Source organism: Hyaena hyaena, unplaced genomic scaffold (assembly GCF_003009895.1).
Source record: "Hyaena hyaena isolate Hyena2069 unplaced genomic scaffold, ASM300989v1 scaffold_838, whole genome shotgun sequence".
NCBI lineage: Eukaryota > Metazoa > Chordata > Mammalia > Carnivora > Hyaenidae > Hyaena > Hyaena hyaena.
Window position 1 is genome coordinate 654,365 of NW_024081465.1, and position 19,098 is coordinate 673,462.

Genomic DNA, 19,098 nt, shown 5'->3' on the forward strand with positions numbered 1-19,098 from the left:
TCCTTACAACAGAAAGGGAGCCCTTAATTTTCTAGTGGAAACTGATGTGATGTGGGCTGGGAAGAATGAAGTAGTATTTTTGAGATGTTATGGGGCAAAAAGCAATTTTTAATAAGCATGTAGTCTCTGCGCAGGAAGACCTACACATTTATTTTGAGAGAACACTGATCATATACTTTTAATTTGGGGAGGAAAGATGAAGTTTCTAAAGCAATTTTCATATGGTAAAGAAAACTAATAGTATCTTCAAAGTCTGGCTATTGTCAAGGTAAAGAGACTCTACCTCTAACAAAGCACTAAATTAAGGCACTTGGGAATTCCTAGAGCAATGGCATTGTCTGCCAGTCTCAAGTACTTATCAGCTGTGATTCAAGTTGAAGGAAGGTTTGTTAGAGAAAACACGAGTGGCGGAGGAGCAGAGAGAGGAAAGAGCAAGAATCCCAAGCAAGGGGCGCCTGGGTGGCTCAGTGGGTTAAGCATTCGACTTTGGCTCAGGACACATGATCTCACGGTTCGTGTGTTCGAACCCCGCATTGGGCTGTGTGCTGACAGGTACCTCAGAGCCTGGATGCTGTTTCAGATTCTGTGTCTCCATCTCTCTCTGACCCTCCCTTACTCATGCTGTGTCTCTCTTTCAGAAACAAATAATAAAAAACGTTTTTTAAAAAATAGAAAGAAAGACTCCCACGCAGTCCCCACACATTAGCGTGGGAGCCCAATACGGGGCTCAAACTCATAAACCACAAGGTCATACACTGAACCAAAGTTGGCACTTAGCCAAATGGGATACCCAGGTGCCCTGATTTTGACGTATTTTAGATTCCACGTAATTTCATATAGTATTTTCCCTCCTGTGTGATTCTTATTTAATTCAACAAAAAGTCTTCCAGTTTGTAGGGGTCACAAACAGGCTCTTCAAGGCTGGACCCCTTTGGCAGAAAGATTAGAGTTAAGAAGCAATCAAAATTAAGCAGATAAAGGAAAAATGTTTAGTTTTCACCTATGTAAAAGTAATATACATAGGAAAGCTGCCGAGGAAGACAGAACTCACCACACGAACTACATTATGATACAAGCTACATATGGTCAACAGGGAGGAACCCAGGAAGGACCATGTGAACACAGTTTTCTATGTCCTACTGTTTTAGAGCAGCCCAGAAAATATTTGCTTATCAAATACTTTTCATCTTCCTGTGAATTACATTCTTTCCCTTGGAGGCCCCAGACTTCTGTTCTTCCCTCCTCCCTTCTTCCTTCCTTTCTTCTCTCTTCTTCAAAGACATGTATACATTACTTTTCCTTTCTTTGCAATTTCCCTGTTTGTAGAGTCTCCATACGTATACTATTAAATTTGAATGTCTCTTGTTTGTCACACGCAAGTTTACTTCTTTGTCAACAATGAGAACTTCCTCTGAGGTTCCAGTTGATGCTTTCACATATTCTTCCAAACCGTACTTGGCTCGTCTTTTATACAATCAACGTTATGGGAGAAAAAGACACAGAAGCGCAGGGCACAACACCTATATTCTGGGGGAAATACTGGACACCCATTTTCAAGTCCTAAAGTATGAGAAAGTTAACTCACATACACGTTCCTGAGGTACCCAGCACAGCACCTTGTGAGTAAAAGCTGTGTGTGTGTAGAGTAAAAGCTTCATAAACACTGCCTTAATGATGTATCTATGTTACTTTCCAAATACAGACTTTCTCAGACTATACCTGTTGAAAACACTGTCATGGGGACATGCATCTAACACACTGACCTACACTCTCTAGCTTATGGCTTGACTAATTGCTGCTTCTTTGAGATTTCAACAGGCCATTGATGCTGGGGAAACAAGGAACCCAATGTTCCTAGAATTTCAAGTTTGACCATGGTAGAAAAGTGGCCTTTTCTGTTGCCAGCAAGTCTTGAGGTCATATGGAGAATGATTCAGCACTGTACCACTGGTTCCTCTGCATGTCAATGTTCAGGAGTTCCCTGACTCCCCTTTAAAAACTCCCTGCTTCCTAAGTGGCTTTGTAGATTTTCTATATAGCCCCTGCTTCAGAAAACGAAAACAGGTCAAATAATAAGTGTTTCTAATAAATCTCATCGGGTCCCTGTCTCTGAACTTATCCCACTGTGTCCAGGCCCTTCGAGAGTCATCTCCAATATCTACTGTAACGTGTGACATTTTACAGCAATGCCCACAATGATTACATCATCCAATATGGCCTCCTCCATAAGTGCCACTGATCAAGACCTGGGCATCACAGGAATCATGGTCATCTTAGAGCATCTGGTCCGCAGTAACACACAGAAAATCAATTAAATCATGTAGATAAAATGGCACTTCCCTCATCCTCAGAATCCCACCACGTTTGCCAATTCCTTATCTCTATGACTTTTATTCATCAGATGATGCCACGAAGAGCTGCCTGTGACTTTGGAGTTATGAAAGGGAGCTACTTCCGGTTCCCACCCTGCACTGGAAAGAGATCTTCACATTATCTTACTTTCCATTCCGTTCCTACAGTATTGAATGACATGAGATAGGTAAAAATTGGTGGTCAGATGACACTCCACTCTACATATCCAGGTAAACACATTAAAATCAATTATGTTTTATTAATTACATGGTTTAAGTTCACATATAGACAAAGTCATGCATTTCAAGTCCGGTCTATTACCATTGTTCAAAATCTAGAAAAAAAGCCTTCACAAATATTTAATAAGATGATATGGGAATACAGACGTCCATAATTTTCAGGCCTGAGGTCATTCCTGTAAAATGTGTATAATCGTATGACATGCTGTGGAAGAGTTTGTGATGCTGTTTCTAATCTCTCTGAGCATTCCATCATTTCAACCAAATTAACTGACATTCTCTATTGCCATGGTGAAGATATACCAGTGTTTCACTACCCTGCCACCTCTTTTTTTCTTATAGACCATTTGGGAATTTATTTTATTTATAATATTCAACAAGAGTTGTTGAATAAAACAAGAGTTTTATTATTATTGTTTATTTCAGAGAGAGAGACAGTACATGAGCAGGGGAGGGACAGAGAGAGAGGGAGAGGGAGACATAGAATCTGAAGCAGACTCCCGAATCTGAGCTGTCAGCAATGAGCCCGACATGGAGCTCAAACACATGAACCATGAGAATATAACCAGAGCTAAAGTCGGACACTCAACTGACTGAACCACCCAGACATCCCAAAATTGTTAGTTTTAATACAAGGGAAAGAATGATGTTCTGAACACCTGTTACATTAGAACTTACACCAATCATTTCACCAAAAACAGCATCTCCATGAAGATTTTCTTTATAAATTATATATTATGTTGTCCATCCTCCATGAAAACCTACATGAGTCACACCTAATGAAGAAGGGCATGTCATATCTTTCATGCATCAACAATCAACCACATAATTTTCAAAACCCACTGGGATTTAATGAATTTTGGAAGGAATTCGAGAGTAGAAATATATTAATGTTTACTAGTCACAAATGTCACATAGGGTTGAGGTGAGAAAAAACAGCACAGACTGAAATTAACATGCCTATGCAAAAATTGATCCATTTAATCTTTTGAGGCATAATGGCATATACGCTGTTTAACATTGTATTATTCCTTATCATTAGTATTTTGATGTGTGTCTGAGTAGAGACCGATGTACTACTTTTCATTGTGAATTGTGACATTTATTGACATTTGATGTTCCGTTAAATATCCTTCTAAAGATTTAAATCTTTCAAGGTACCTTCTTTTATGAAGAAGTGTCTGGTGCTTGCTAAAGTGTATATTTAATATGAAGGCTGTTCCTCATTCATTATGTCTATAGGATTTACATCTCGTGTGTACTTTAGGATATTGATTAAGGATCAAATTCCATTCATAAGCCCTGCAACTTTCTCTACATGTGAGTTCTATCCTGTAAGACAGCTATGATATTGAGGAAGTTGTGAGTTACAGCAAATGGCCAGACACATTCTTTACTTTTGTTATGTTTCTCCTAAGTAAAATGTCTGTGATGCAGAGTAAGGTTAAGGAGTCATGGAAGTTTTACCACATTCCTTATAGATTAAGAGTTCTCCAGCAGAACTCTAAAATGCACACTGAAGCTTCACCTCTAATGAACAGGCTTCCCAAATTCTTTATATTTGCAAAATCCTCCCCAGTGTTTCCTCTCTGATCAGGAGTCAGGGTGTAGCATTGCTTCAAAGCCTTGCCACATTCTTTAGTATTCCGTGGTTATTCTCCAGGATACATTTTCCAATGTGAAGTAAGGGGTGAGCTGTCCACAAACATTTTGCACATTCCTTAAGTTTGGAAGATTTGCTCCAGTATGGATTCTGCAATAATGAGTAAAGATTAAAGACTGATGAAAGACCTTAGTACATTCTTTACATTGGTTTCCATCAGGTATGAATTCCCTGATGTCGACTAAGGCTTGATTGTTGGGTAAAGGCCTTGCCGCATTGTTTACATTGGTGAGGCTTCTCCCCAGTATGGATTCTGTGATGTTGAATAAGGTATGAGCGGTAGGTAAAAGCCTTGTCACATTCCTTACATTGGTAGGGTTTCTCTCCAGTATGAATTTTCTGATGTGCAGATAGATTTGAGTGCTGGGTAAAGGTCTTTCCACATTCTCTACATTGGTAAGGTTTCTCTCCAGTATGGAATCTGTGATGTCGGGTAAGTTTTGAGTGGTGGGTAAAGGCCTTGCCACATTCTTTACATCGATAAGGTTTCTCTCCAGTATGGATTTTGTGATGTTCACTAAAGTTTGAATAGTGGGAAAAGGCCTTGCCACATACTTTACATTGGTAAGGTTTCTCTCCAGTATGGATTCTGTTATGTTGATTAAGGGCTGAGGGCCAGTTAAAGGCCTTGCCACATTCTTTACACTTGTAAGGTTTCTCACCAGTATGGATTCTGTGATGTTGACTCAGAGCTGAGTGGTTTTTAAAGGCCTTGCCACATTCTTTACATTGGTGAGGTTTCTCTCCTGTATGGATTTTGTGATGTTTGGTAAGGTTTGCGTTGTGGGTAAAGGCCTTGCCACATTCTTTACACTGGTAAGGTTTCCCTCTGTTATGGATTCTGTTATGTTGAATAAGGGATGAGCGATGTGTAAATGCCTTGCCACATTCTTTACATAGGTAAGGTTTCTCACCAGTATGGATTTTGCGATGTTCAGTAAAGTTTGACGAGTGGGAAAAGGCTTTTCCACAAATTTTACATTGGTAAGGCTTCTGTCCAGTATGAATTTTGTGATGTTCATTCAGGTTTGAGCGGTGGGTAAAGGCCTTGCCACATTCTGTACATTGGTAAGGTTTCTCTCCAGTATGAATTTTGGAATGTTCAGTAAGATTTGAGTTCTGGTTAAAGGCCTTTCCACATTCTCCACATTGGTAAGGTTTCTCTCCAGTATGGATTCTGTGATGTTGATTAAGAGCTGAGAGGTTCTTAAAGGCCTTGCCACATTCTTTACATTGGTAAGGTTTCTCTCCAGTATGGATTCTGTGATGCTGATTAAGAAGCGAGCGCCAGATAAAGGCCTTGCCACATTCTTTACACTGGTAAGGTTTCTCTCCAGTATGGATTCGCTGATGTTGAATAAGGATGGAGGGCCGGTTAAAGGCCTTGCCACATTCTTTACATTGGTAAGGTTTCTCTCCAGTATGGATTACGTGATGTCGATTAAGAGCTGAGTGGTTTTTAAAGGCCTTGCCACATTCTTTACATTGGTAAGGTTTCTCTCCAGTATGGATTCTGTGATGTCGTTTAAGAACTGAGGGGCAGTTAAATGCCTTGCCACAGTCTTTACATTGGTAAGGTTTCTCTCCAGTATGGATTCTGTGATGTCGATTAAGAGCTGAGTGGTTCTTAAAGGCCTTGCCACATTCTTGACATTGGTAAGGTTTCTCTCCAGTATGGATTCTGTGATGTCGATTAAGAACTGAGCGCCAGTTAAAGGTCTTGCCACATTCTTTACACTGGTAAGGTTTCTCTCCAGTATGGATTCGGTGATGTCCATTAAGTGCTGAGGGCCAGTTAAAGGCCTTGCCACATTCTTTACATTGGTAAGGTTTCTTGCCAGTACTGATTAGTTTATGTTCACTTACTGATGAGCCATAACTAAAAGTTTTACTACATTCTTCACATTTGTAAGCTTTGTCTCCAGTATGCACTCGCTGATGTTGAAATTGTGTTGAGTGCCAGGTGAAGGCTCTGCCACATTCCTTGCAAATGTATTCTTTCTGTCCGGTATGCATTGTCTTATTTATCTTTAGCCTTGATGACTGACTAAGCATGTTCTCAAGTTCACTGCATGCAGATGGGTTTTTTCCCACATCAGTCCTCTGATGATCATGATCATCAGAGGACTGGTTAGGAATTTTCCCACAATCATTATATTGTGAAGGATTTTCTCCCAACTGTATACTCTTATGTATAAGAAGGTTGGAGCTTTCATGAAACACTTCTCTACATTTATTCGATTCATAATGCTTCTCAGACAAACGTGTCCTTCGATGTTTCATAACATTTGAACCCTGGTTAAGTATTGTCTCAGATTCACTGCAATGAGTAATTCTGTTTTCATTGAAAATGCTGTGGTTATGGTTTAAGGTCGATTGCTCAGTGAAGGACCCTTCAAATGGATGCCAGTTAACACTTTTTCCTACAGTTTTAAATCTCTGATTTTCAGAAATATTTGACTGAAAGGTCAATGAAACCTTATTGTCAAAATGGTACAAATGTGCGTTTTCAGGATGGACGTCACTTCCCATATTTTCCAAATTTTTGTTCTGCAAATATGTGTGTTTCACCACTTGATTTGAGCCTTTGCCTATAGAAACACACTGCTTTGCAGAAGTAATGGACTTAGAAATGGGCGTTCCCCAAAATGCTTTAGACCCTTCACCGATTGGGGCACTGAGACTCTTATAATGGGCAGTTGTCTCCATTTGCATAGGTGCTTCAGAAGATCTTTGGCGCCCTTGTCTCTCCCCAACACTGTTCCCGTCTATCACTAAGAGTCCATTCTCAATGACGCTATCTTTACACCTACCCACTGACACTCTCTGGAAAGAAGTTTGTATGCACATCTTTGGAAGGAGGCTCTGAGGGCCATTTGAAGACACAGCTGAAAGGTAATGAAAAGAAACATCATTCCACATAGTACTGTCAGATGAATACAATTAAAATTTCTGGCACACGAACTGAAATCAGAGAACTTTAACTTTAGGAAAAATGAATCATTAGGTTTTCTACATCACTCAGATTGTATCTGTATTTAATTCCAACTATTATTATATAACATTATTGTTGCCATTTTTTACAACTTTGGTAGCACTTATTTATTTAGAAATAAGAGGTTTTTGGGTGCCTGGGTGGCTCAGAGGGTTGAGCATCTGACTCTTGGTTTCAGTTCAGGTCATCATCTTATCTTTAAGGAGTTCCACCCCACATCCTGTTTGGCACTGACAGTGTGGAACCTCCTTGGAATTCTCTCCTCTCTTTGCTCCTCCTCCACTCTCTAACTCTCCATCTCTCGAAATACATGGGGGGAGGGAACCTTAAAAGAAATGAAAGTTTCTTACTTGTTTCATTATAAAAAATGGGTTATAGCCTTAAATTCTGTGTTACACTGTCTTTTAAGTGCTTAATACATTAAGATTTTCATTAGAGCTTTCCATGGTGTATACTAATGAATATACTTTACAATTTTACTATCCATGAATACATGCCACTAATTCAAAATGTTCAGTTTTTTCCTGGATGCACACTCAGAGTTTAGTAGTATAGCTACAGGGGACCTAGGTGGCTCAGTACGTTCAGTGTCCAGCTTCAGTTTAGGCCATGATTTTGGGGTAGTGAGTTGGAGCTCTGTGTGAGACTTTGTGCTGACAGCTCGGAGCCTGGAGCCTGCTTCAGATTCTGTGTCTCCCTCTCTCTCTGCCCCTCCCATGTTCAGACTCTGTCTATCCTTCTCAAAAACAAATAAATAAACATCAAGTATTTTTAAGAAGGAAACAATTTATAATAATAGATACACAGAGACTACTGGGTGGTGTTTATTTTAAAAAATTTTTTTTTTTATTTCTGAGAGAGAGAGACAGTGTGATCAGGGGAGGGTCAGAGAGAGAGGGAGATACAGAATCCCAAACAGGCTCCAAGCTCTGAGCTAGTTGTCAGCACAGAGCCCAACGTGAGGATCGAACCCGCTAATCATGAGATCATGACCTGAGCCGAAGTCGGATGCTCAACCGACTGAGCCACCCAGGTGCCCCTCCTGGGTGGTGTTTTAGTTGGTTGAGTCTGACTGTTGATTTCACCTCAGGTCATCATCTCACATTTTAGGACTTTGAGCCCTGCATTGGGCTGTGTAGTGACAGTGCAGAACATGCTTTGGATACTCTCTCTCCATCCTTCCCTCTCTCTTCCTGCTCTCCTGGTGGCCTCTCTCTCCCAAAAGAAAAAATAAATGTATAGTAACATTCCTTTACATAATTCACCTTTTTATGTAGAGTTTTGGGGTTATAGTTTGTCTTATTTCGATTTTGCAATTCGATAATACTGTGGTTCCTTTTGTATGGATTTCTCCACTACATTATTTTTCAACTTCAGCTTTAGGTGTGGTTTAGTTTTTACCTGTGTATTTTCTTATACGGTGACAATTTTTAGCTCATTACATTTTTGGACAATGTGAGTGTAACTCAAATATGAATCACCTTTATGCCCTCTGCCAATACAATTATCTTAGTATTTGTCTCTAGAAATATTACCCTTGCATACTTTGCGAATCATCTTGTGTTATTTCTTTCCTGGGTTAGTGGTCAGTGAATGTTGTTTCATCTCTATGTGTGTTGCCATAAGAATAGAATTAATTTTATTATCTATTTTTTGGTGAATATATTGTGTCCATATTTTCATTGTGGTTTCCTTAGAGATTACTTAAAATACCTTAAAGGTATAACAAACCATTATATGTACTGTTGGCACAGAGCTGGACACAGGGTTTGAACTCACAAACTGTGAAACCATGACCTAAGCCTAAATCAAGAGCCAGACTATTAAACAAGTGAGCCACCCTGAAGCCCCTATGTAGCTATAATATTAAACTGTGACTGTATACACAAAAAAGAAATGGTACATTTCGAATTATTGGCATGACAGTAAAGTTGTAAAGTATACTCATTAAAACAAACCATGGAGGGGCACCTGGGTGGCTCAGTCAGTTAAGTTGCCAACTTCAGCTCAGGTCATGATCTCACCGGTTCGTCAGTTTGAGCCCGGTGACAGGCTCTGTGCTGACAGCTCAGAGGCAGGAGCCTGCTTTGGATTCTGTGTGTGTGTCTCTCTCTCTGCCCTTCCCCCACTCACACTCTGTTTCCCTCAAAAATAAATAAACATCAAGAAAAAAAAACCTAGGAGGGGGGATGGGCATGGAGAAGGGCACTTGTGGGGATGAGCACTGGGTGTTATGTGGAAACTAATTTGACAATAAACTATTTGTAAAAATAAATAAATAAATAAATAATAATAAAATAAAGAAAAGAAAAAGAAAAAAAAAAAAAAAAACCAACCATGGAAACCTCTAATGAAAACTCTTACGAATGAAGCAGTGAAAAGACATTAAAAGTGTATTATGTTAATAGATCATTCTATTTACATAAATTTTAAGACTGTAATCTATTCTTTGGAATCAAGCAAACAAAACGTTTCCTTTAAGTTTTTTTTAAAGTGTATTGTGACAGAGACAGGGCAACATAGAGGGAGACAGAGAGAGAAAGAAAAAATAGGAGAGGCAGAGAGAGGGGAAGAAAATCCCAAGCAGGCTCCATGCTGTCAGTGAAGAGCAGGATGCAGGTTACAACTCACAGACCATGAGATCATGCCTGAACTGAATTCAAGAGTCAGATGTTCAACCCTCTAAGCCACACATGTGCGCCCAAAATCTTTCATTTCTCAGTATACAAGCACTGTCAGTATTGTAAATAGCAAGCACTCTATTAAAAAAAATCTCTGGGATTAAATTCAGATACATTTTGAGAAAAGTGGAAAAACTAATGATTCATTTATTCTGAAGTAAAATTTCATTTACAATTGAAGTTTTTTTCTACATATAGGAATTTTACTAACCATCACCCTCGTTTGTTATAAAGCACATGCCCGTGTCATTTCAGAACTACTTATCTAGGGACACCTGGGTGGCTCAGTCAGTTGAGCATCAAACAGACTCTGGTCATGATCTCACAATTTGTGTGTTTGAGCACCATGTAAGGCTCTGTGTAGATAGCTAAGAGTCTGGAGCATGCCTCAGATTCTGTGTCTCCCTCTGTCTCTGCCCTCTCCTGCTCACTCTAACTCACTCTCTTTCTCTCTCAAAAATAGACATTAAAAAATTTAAAAAAATTTTAATGATATAAATCATAATGTCATCTCATATACAACTACTCAGAAAGTGAAAACATATATGAAAGTCATATCAACTTCATGGTATACATGACAAAATTATAAAATGATTCAAGTATTAAGAAATGATGTAACAACTCAGACTTTATTATGGGCTGCGAGTTTTATATTCTCAATGTTCTATCGCCCCTATGGTATTAATTAATGTAGGAATGCAGGCAAAATCATAGGTGCTTTAAATTACTTCGCCAGTGAGGAATGGAACACACACAGTGTAAATATCTTATTTTAGTTAATAATACACCAAATGATCTTCTCTTAGTTTTTAAAGTTTATTTGTATTTATTTTGAGAAGGAGATAAAGGCTAAGTAGGGGAGGAGCAGAGAGAGAGGCAGAAAGAATTCCAAGCTTGCTCGGCACTGTCATCACAGAGGCCTCTGTGGGACTCAAATTCAGGAACTGTGAGATCATGACTTAAGCTGAAGTCAGAAACTTCAGAAACTGATCCAGCCAGGCGTCCTAAAACCTGAACTTCTGAAGTAAATAAAAGTTGAGATTTTATCATTTTAGGGAGGTGCTTTATTATCTGATGAAATTAGTGGGTCTCAATTTTGTATGATTAAGATGAAAGCCTCCATAATATTGGAAAGCATAAACCAGATAACATGTGATATCAGTCCCCAGTGTTCCCGGGATTTCTGTACCAAACCCCAATATACCTACCACTACCTTGACACACTTCTCACACAAGGCAAACACTCAGAAATGAATTAACATAGACTTCCTCAGAAATACAGAGATTTCCCCAAACCCACAAAGCAATGGAGAACCAATGAGACAAGGGAGGCCCTCACTGTGGCTGTGAAGGATCTTCAATGGAACTGAAGGACAATCCATAAAGAATATAAGAGCGTGAGGTGTTGGAAAGCAGATGTCCGCTGTGAGAGGGAGAGACATGAAACTAGGTTTCTCAAACTAATTTCTATTCAAGAAGGGCTGCCCAAACCACATGTTAAGGTCTGTCTTCCTCCTTCACATTGCGACCTCCCCTCTGTCATCTGCTTCCTTCATTCCCACCTACCTGGGTAGGAGCCTACTGTCTCCTTTCTCTTCACATCCGATTGCTCCCTCTTTTGTTCCAAAAAGATGACCAGGTCCGGCTTTGACACAACAAAACCTGTTTGTGAGAACAAAGGGATAGAGTATTGCTGCAGATTCTACCTTTTAACTCACTATTGGTCTCAGTAGAGAAGAGAGGACATTCTAGAATTCTGGAAAATCATTCCCAAATCCTGTTACCCAATAGGCTCTTTGGAACACACAGGAGGGATTTCCAAGGTTCACACCCTGATCTCCACTTCCGAATATTACCACTACCATAATCAGTAGAAATTAGTATTGAAGAAGGAAGTACCATTTTATGCCACTCAACTGAATTGCCATTTGAGAAAGGCCAATTAGAACTGCCATTAATCTAAGAAATGATGTTACTCTCAGGAAGGGAAAACTCACCTGAAAGGAAACATCGTGAAGATTTTTCTCTACATCTACAAACCCCTACATCTTTCTCTTACTGTACGGATTTGAATCCCAGTCATGCAAAGAGGAAGCTTCCTAGAGACAGTCATCAAACAAGGAATAAAACCTTGAGTGTGGATTGGGAAAACTGGAGGGAGTTATCCTCACCCAAGAAGAGGAGGTGTCCATAGTTCTCTAACATCACGTCCCTGTACAGATCCCGCTGACTGTGGCTCAGGCGTCCCCACTCCTCCTGAGAGAATTCTATGGCCACATCCCTGAAGGTCAGCAGTCCCTGCAACAAACACCACAGTTACCAAGTGGACACATGAGGAGGTCATAATGGTACCTATGGTACCTATGAGAGAAAGTTAATGTTACCAGCTGAACCCCACGACAGAACCTTAACTGCTTACCTGCCTGGGCTCACTGACCTTAGTCCCTCATGTTACTTACTATTCTTAAGTACACCTCTCTCCTACTTCAGGCAAAACAGCCTATGGGCACAGTGTCCTGTGGTGGAAACAGAAAGTATCCAACAAAAGGTAATGACTGCCCTGAGGGAGACCTTGAATGGGCTCAATCTGAGCTTAACCCCTGACTCCCATCTATGCAGATATACTTTAGGGTAAAGCATGCAATGAGGACAGTTACCTTTTTCTCCATTATGTATTTCTGAAATGTTTCTTTCCTCAAAGAGAGAGCACAAGTATGGGTGGGGAAGAGATAAGAAATCCAGCCAAGTTCCATCATCAGCAAGGATCTTGACTTGGGGCTTAATATTAAGACTGTGAGATCCTGACTTGAGCCAAAAATCAAGAGGCAGAAACTCAAGGGACTGAACCACCCTTTTACCTAATTATAATACTAAAATCTCCACCCATGGAGGAGCACAAATGTCATTTACTGTGTAAGGTACAGAGAATGTATAGAACTGTGTTCTTAAGGTTCATGTGCAACTTATCCTCAGCCTCCCCTTTCTAAATATTCACCCTAATCCTAAGTAAAAGGAAACCATTCCGGAGCACCTGGGTGGCTCAGACAGTTAAGCCCCCGACTCTTGGTTTCAGCTCAGGTCATGATCTTACAGTTCGTGAGTTTGAACCCCGCATTGGGCTCAGTGCAGAGCCTGCCTGAGGTTGTCTTTCTCCCTCTTTCTCTGCTCCTCCTCTGCTCTCTCTGTATCTAAATAAATAAACTTAAAAAAAAAAAAAAAGCAAATGATTGCCCCTTCCTCCTGAGTTTCTGCTTTCGAAGTTTTTCCCTGTCATCTCCTTATTTCCCGAATATCAATTATCCTTTGACTGACATCCCCACCCGGTATAGTTTTTTCTGATTCACCAAGGACTAAACTCTTGTCTGCTCAGTTATATTAGGAGAACTGGTTCTCGGTTAGAGGAGTTTCTTGCTTTCTGCGGTAAGAAAATTTGTAACACAATATTATGCCGTACTATATTCTTTAACTTTGAGGTATGAACCGTTATAAATATTGTGTTTATTCAGGAGATTTTGTAAAATGAAGGCATCAACACAGGTACACACATTTAAAAATTTTTGAACTTTATATATTATTTTTGAGAGACAGAGAGAGAGCATGAGTGGGGGAGGAGCAGAGATAGAGGGAGACACAGAATCCAAAGCAATCTCCAGGCTCTGAGCTGTTAGCCCAGAGCCCAACATGGGGCTCGAACCTACAAACTGTGAGATCATGACCTGAGATGAAGTCGGAAGCTCACCTGACTGAGCCACCCAGCCACCCCATGCATACACATTTCTGAATGCTGTATTACATCGTTTAGTACATGTGGTGTCTGTTTCTTAAGGGAAAGTTTTGGTGGGTTACAAATGTACTTAGCATGTTCTAGTATGAATTAGAATTCACAATAGTGCATTGGAGATCCAGTTAAATGCAGATACTCTTCGGGAGATCTTGGATGGGGGAGGTGTCTGCATTTCTAACAAGGCATTAGTCTATGCGCCAAGGGATACACATTTCAATACGAAGAAGTAGAACTCAAACACAGGAACTCTTGGAGGACTTGGAACTGAATGGGTTTCATAGAAATTACAGGTCCTACTAGGGGCGCCAGGATGGCTCAGTCGGTTAAGCATCCGACTTCGGGTCAGGTCTTGATTTCACGGTTTGTGTGTTCAAGCCCGGCGTCGGGCTCTGTGCTGACAGCTAGCTCAAGCCTGGCGCCTGTTTCAGGTTCTGTATCTCCTTCTCTGTCTGACCCTCCCCTGCTCGCCTTGTCTGCTATCTCTCAGAAATAAATAAAACATTTAAAAAAATTATAGGTTCTACTAGAATACTGAGAAAGGTGACAACAGGCCTTTCCAACCACTTCTTCGTTAGTAGATAACATTTAACAGTTTCTCATAAATTCACGGAAAATATATAATAACAATCTAGGAAGAAACACATTATTCTATTTTAGTGAATATTTTGTCAAGCACCCGTACATGGTATAGATCAAGTTTTAACTCAGGTTAACTGACCTAGAGTGGATCAAAAATGACACACAGGTCAGTATACAGAAGGGACCTTAAGTCAATGTTCATAGCAGGCATCAATCCTGAGAAGAATAATGGATCGAAGAAGCTATGCACACAAATACTGATCTACTTGTATACATTCCATGGACACACACATATGTTTTGAAAGTAGTTATATACCATTAAAAGTGATAGAACAGAAAATTATCAGGGTGTGTAAGAAACAGTTTTAATGAGCCGTGCCTGGGTGGTTTAGCCAGTTAGGCGTCCAACTTTTGATTTCAGGACAGGTCATGATCTCAAGGTTTTTCAGTTCAAGCCCCACCTCAGGCTCTGGGATGAAGGTGTAGAGCCTGTTTGGGATACTCTCTCTCCTTCTCTTTCTCTGCCCTCTCCTCTGTCTCAAAAATAAAATTAAAAACCAAACAAACATAAAACATTTAGATGTAATGAAACTCCTCAATCTAGCTGTAGAGAAAGTTGCTTAGGTCTTTTCCTTACACTATCAACACAAACACATAAATGATATGAAAATAACAGTTTTTATTTCAGAGTCTACTATAATGAGGGATACAAATTGAAATATATTCACCGTCACCACAGAAGCCTTACCTAGAGCCTGCACAGTTTTCGTAAGCATCAAATAATGACTGCTTCCTGCATTCTGCTGCTGCTGCTTCTTCTTTTTTTCAATATTTATATTGTAAGAGAGAGCATTGGCAAGTATGTTGTAAAAGGGAGAGAGGCAGAGAGAGGTAGAAAAATAATCTCAAGTAGGCTCCAGGCTGTGACTGAGGCACTCAGGGGCCCCTGGATACTGCATTTGCAGGATCTCTGACCTTTCTCTCTGACCTTTCTCTGTCACGCTGTCTCTCAGAAATGAATAAACATTTCAAAAAATTTGGTGTTTATTTATTTTAAGAAAGGATAAACGTGCAGAGGGGAGAGAGAGAATCCAAAAAGGGCTCCTGTACTCAGCATGCCGCCAGAAATGGGGCTCTATCTCATGAACCTCGAGATCATGATCTGCACCAAAATCAAGATTGGAGACTTAATCGACTGATTCACCCAGGCTCCCCTCATTGAAAGCTCTTGTTTCGATCATCATTTGTGCCCTATGGTACTTTGGGATTTTCACATGCTCAAACATGTGAATTATGTGATCCTTCTCTTTCTGAAAACAGAAAGAAGTGCATAGAATAGTATGTCTGTGTCGTGACTATGCAGTGAACTACACAAGATGAAGGCCTTCACTGCCCAATGGAAACTGATATGATGTGGGGCAGACATAAATAAAGGCTCAAGAGAGTATTCCTGAGACTTTTTTGGTGAACGACGCTGATCTTATTAAAGCACAGGGACAGGATATGTGGAAAGAATGAGCTGCAATGTGATGGTGAGGAGCCAGTGATTATATACTTTAAGTTGAGAAGTAGAAATGTAAGTTTCCAAAGGGATTGCCATAGGTAAAATACACTCTCTGGATCCTGGAAGTCTGGCTATTGTCCAGCTAAGCTTGCTTTTTTCCCTCTAGAAAAGCATTAACAATAAAGCAGTTGTAAATATCTTGATGAATATCTTCCTCTGCCAGTCTCAGGTATTTCTCACAGGGTTGCAAGTTGTACAAAAATTTAATGATATCTACATTTCTTTTGCCTTTGTTCTCCTCATCAGAAACTGCAAGGAAGGGCTGCCTGGGTGCTCAGTGAGTTAAGCATCTGACTCTTGATTTCATCTCAGGTGAGAGTCTCATGGTTTTGTGAGTTCTACCCCGAATGAGGTTCTGCACTGACTCTGTGGAGCCTGCTTGGGTTTCATGCACTCTCTCTACAACTTCACTGCTCCCGCTTTCTCTGTCTCTCTCTAATTAGTAAACACACACACACACACACACACGGAATGAGAAACTGGAAGAAAGAAATTTCCATTTTAAATATGATGGTGTCTGGAACTCGCTCAGGGGATCTGCCTAAAATCATTTCAACTGATAAGAAGGAAAACATGCATTTTATAGGGGAGAAATCTGGCAGCACAAAGCCAAGTAAAAGAAGGTAACGTCAGCTGTAAGGAATCAAAGCGATCTCAGTGCCTGAGGCACACCCCAGGACACAGGACCACAGGTGCGTTCTTATGACCCCCAAACAGCAAGTCAGAAGAGAAACAACCTTGAGGATACAGTGCATTTTTACAGACTTCAAACACGTATACTTTCCATGTCTTGTGATATCAGAATATTTTGAAGTATCTTTTCCACATCCTCATGAGCAGGTTATTGTCTTTCTTTCCAACTTATGTATTTGTGCATTTTCGTACCTACTGTACCCAGAGCAGAGAGAGCATTGAGATCAGACCTAAATGGGAACTGTTTCCTTGACTGCTATCCCAGGACCAGACCCCGTCAGCAACAGGAAACTTGCACTCACCACCCCACGCCCAGATCTGTCTCAAAGGGACTATTTTCTACACTTGCAGGACTTTAACTGAAAGTGACAAGTGTTGATGCCCTGCTAGAAGGCAGGGTGGCGAGAAGGGAGACGAGTCTCTGGGACACAGGGGAGGAGTGTTCTAACCACCTATCATGAGTATCATTTCTGAGAAGGTAAAAATTAGGTGAAAACATAAAACAGAACCAACAGAACTAAAAACAAAATCACTGGCTTTTTTTTTTTTTAATTTCTTTTGTAGCAGGATTCTCACACCAAGGCTTTTCTTTGCAGGAAACTGATAGGGAAAAATCTCTTATAAGATGGCAGGCAGGACTGATAAGGAAATACCTGTCCCTGATCAAAGGCTCCCTCCTCTGGGCTCTTCTTCCCACACTGCTTGTCTCAAGCAGAAGCGAGGAATGCGGAAGTTACAGGCTGTAAATTCCTCCCTCCGCTGAAGCTTGGGGCTCAGACCTCTGGAGAATGATCTCCTCTGAGCCCCCGGTGTAAAATAAACACCCTCCCTTCCAAGATCTCCGAGTGTCCCTTGGTTCTTCCACCAACGATCCAGACCAATTTTCCACAACAAAATATTTTATACCAGCCAGCACCACTCAGTTGGGCTCCTACCCAACGAACTGAGCCGTGAACACCACGTGGCATAGTTTTTATAATTTTTGACTTCTTTCTCTCCCATATATGGTAACGTACAAACGTGTAGTCTCAGCAAGTGTCTCTTATTAAGAGGTCAAGAGGGATGTTGTCAGGTACTCATACAGCCAGGTTGTCTTAGTGTTTTCTTTCCTCAGTGAGGAGACACGACCACACTTTTAGAGAGAGAGAGGAGACAGAGAGAAGGAGATGGAGGGAGGGAGGGAGGGAGACACAGCGGGGAGGAGGAGGGAAACAGAGAGACAAGGAGAGGGAAGGAGAAAGAGAATGCAAACTGAGGGAGAGGGACAGACGAAGGGAGGGAGAATCTTAACCCCGACTCAAGCCTGGAACACAGGTCCCCATGATCATCGCCTGAACTCAAATTAAAAGTCTAATGCTCAACTGGCTGAGTCACTCAGGTGCCCCGCGATTCCTACGTGCATGGAATTTCCCCAGAAAAAAACAACAGGGCCTCCAGCCAGGCCCACAAGGCTTACCTGCGAACTAGCCATTTCTTCTTTCACCTTCGGGTCTAAGTTTCCTTCTCAGAAGATCTTTGGGGGAAATCCCAGCTGAAGTAGGAGAAAATGTCTGTGAAGCCACCAACACAGCCTCTTCCCCAGTAAGCTGCTTGCCTGCAGGCAGGAATTTGAAATGCAGAGAAGGCCCAACTTCCTAGTCCTTTGTGTCAGGAGCTATTCAAAAACTGTGAGCTCCTGCTTGGAGACCTATCCCTGATTTTACCTTCTCTGCTTTCAGGGGACCTCCCTTCCCGCAGAGACCCACAAATTCTGCTTGAGCCTAGAAAACGTGTGCTCCTTGGACCTGACCCTCCCCAAGTCCTGTACAGGAGACCTGTTACCTCTCCTTGAGGAAAAGCCTGCACTCAACTCTCATAATTTTTAAAAAACATTTTACAATAATGAATTCTTTTATGATTTTTTTAATGTTTTACTTATTTCTGAGAGAGACACGTGATCAGGGGAAGGTCTGAGAGAGAGAGAGGAAGAGGGACAGAATCTGAAACAGACTGCAAGCCTTGAGCTAGCTATCAGCACAGAGCCCAATGTGGGGCTCAAACCCAGAAACCATGAGATCATGACCTGCGCCAGAGTCAGATGCTTAACCGAATGAGCCACCCCGACACCTCTCAACTCTCATAAAGTAATGGGAAACCTTCCTGCCTAACCCTGGGACTCACTTAGAATTAAGATACAAAACGATAGGATTCAGTAGGCAGAAAGGGAAAGATTAGGACCTGAGGTCTCTGGGTGGAGGAAAAACACATTTTGGAACAATGCTGGGAGTGTCTGATCCCAGCAAAACCCCCTCAGGTGTAAGGTTTCACTCAAGAATGTGACAGTCACCACCTACTGCCCCTCAGGTTCCCCTCAGGAATTTGACTAAAGGCCTAACTAAAAATTAGTAGTAGACCATAAAACCTAAGACCCACAAGGAACTGTATGGCCTTAGACCACCCCTCTTACAATGGAAATGAGACAATCAGCGGTGGAGAACCCAGCAGCTACAGTCATGAAGGCAGTAAGTGTAACACTTGAAGAGCAACAAGGGGGAAGAGAACGAGGGTG

The 19,098-nt window shown here is 41.0% G+C and overlaps 1 protein-coding gene and 1 pseudogene across 1 annotated transcript; one reads left to right on the forward strand and one right to left on the reverse strand.

The window, feature by feature from the left end:
- The window catches only part of LOC120222061, a 169,038-nt pseudogene that overhangs the window by 85,915 nt on the left and 64,025 nt on the right, over positions 1–19,098 (forward strand).
- Positions 3,134–18,149, reverse strand: LOC120222051 (zinc finger protein 595-like). Its single transcript, XM_039219737.1, has 4 exons — positions 18,007–18,149; positions 12,102–12,228; positions 11,497–11,592; positions 3,134–7,142 (listed from the first exon to the last, which is right to left on the reverse strand). The coding sequence occupies exons 1-4, from the start codon at positions 18,019–18,021 to the stop codon at positions 4,411–4,413; spliced, it is 2,970 nt and encodes a 989-aa protein (XP_039075668.1). The 5' UTR covers positions 18,022–18,149; the 3' UTR covers positions 3,134–4,410.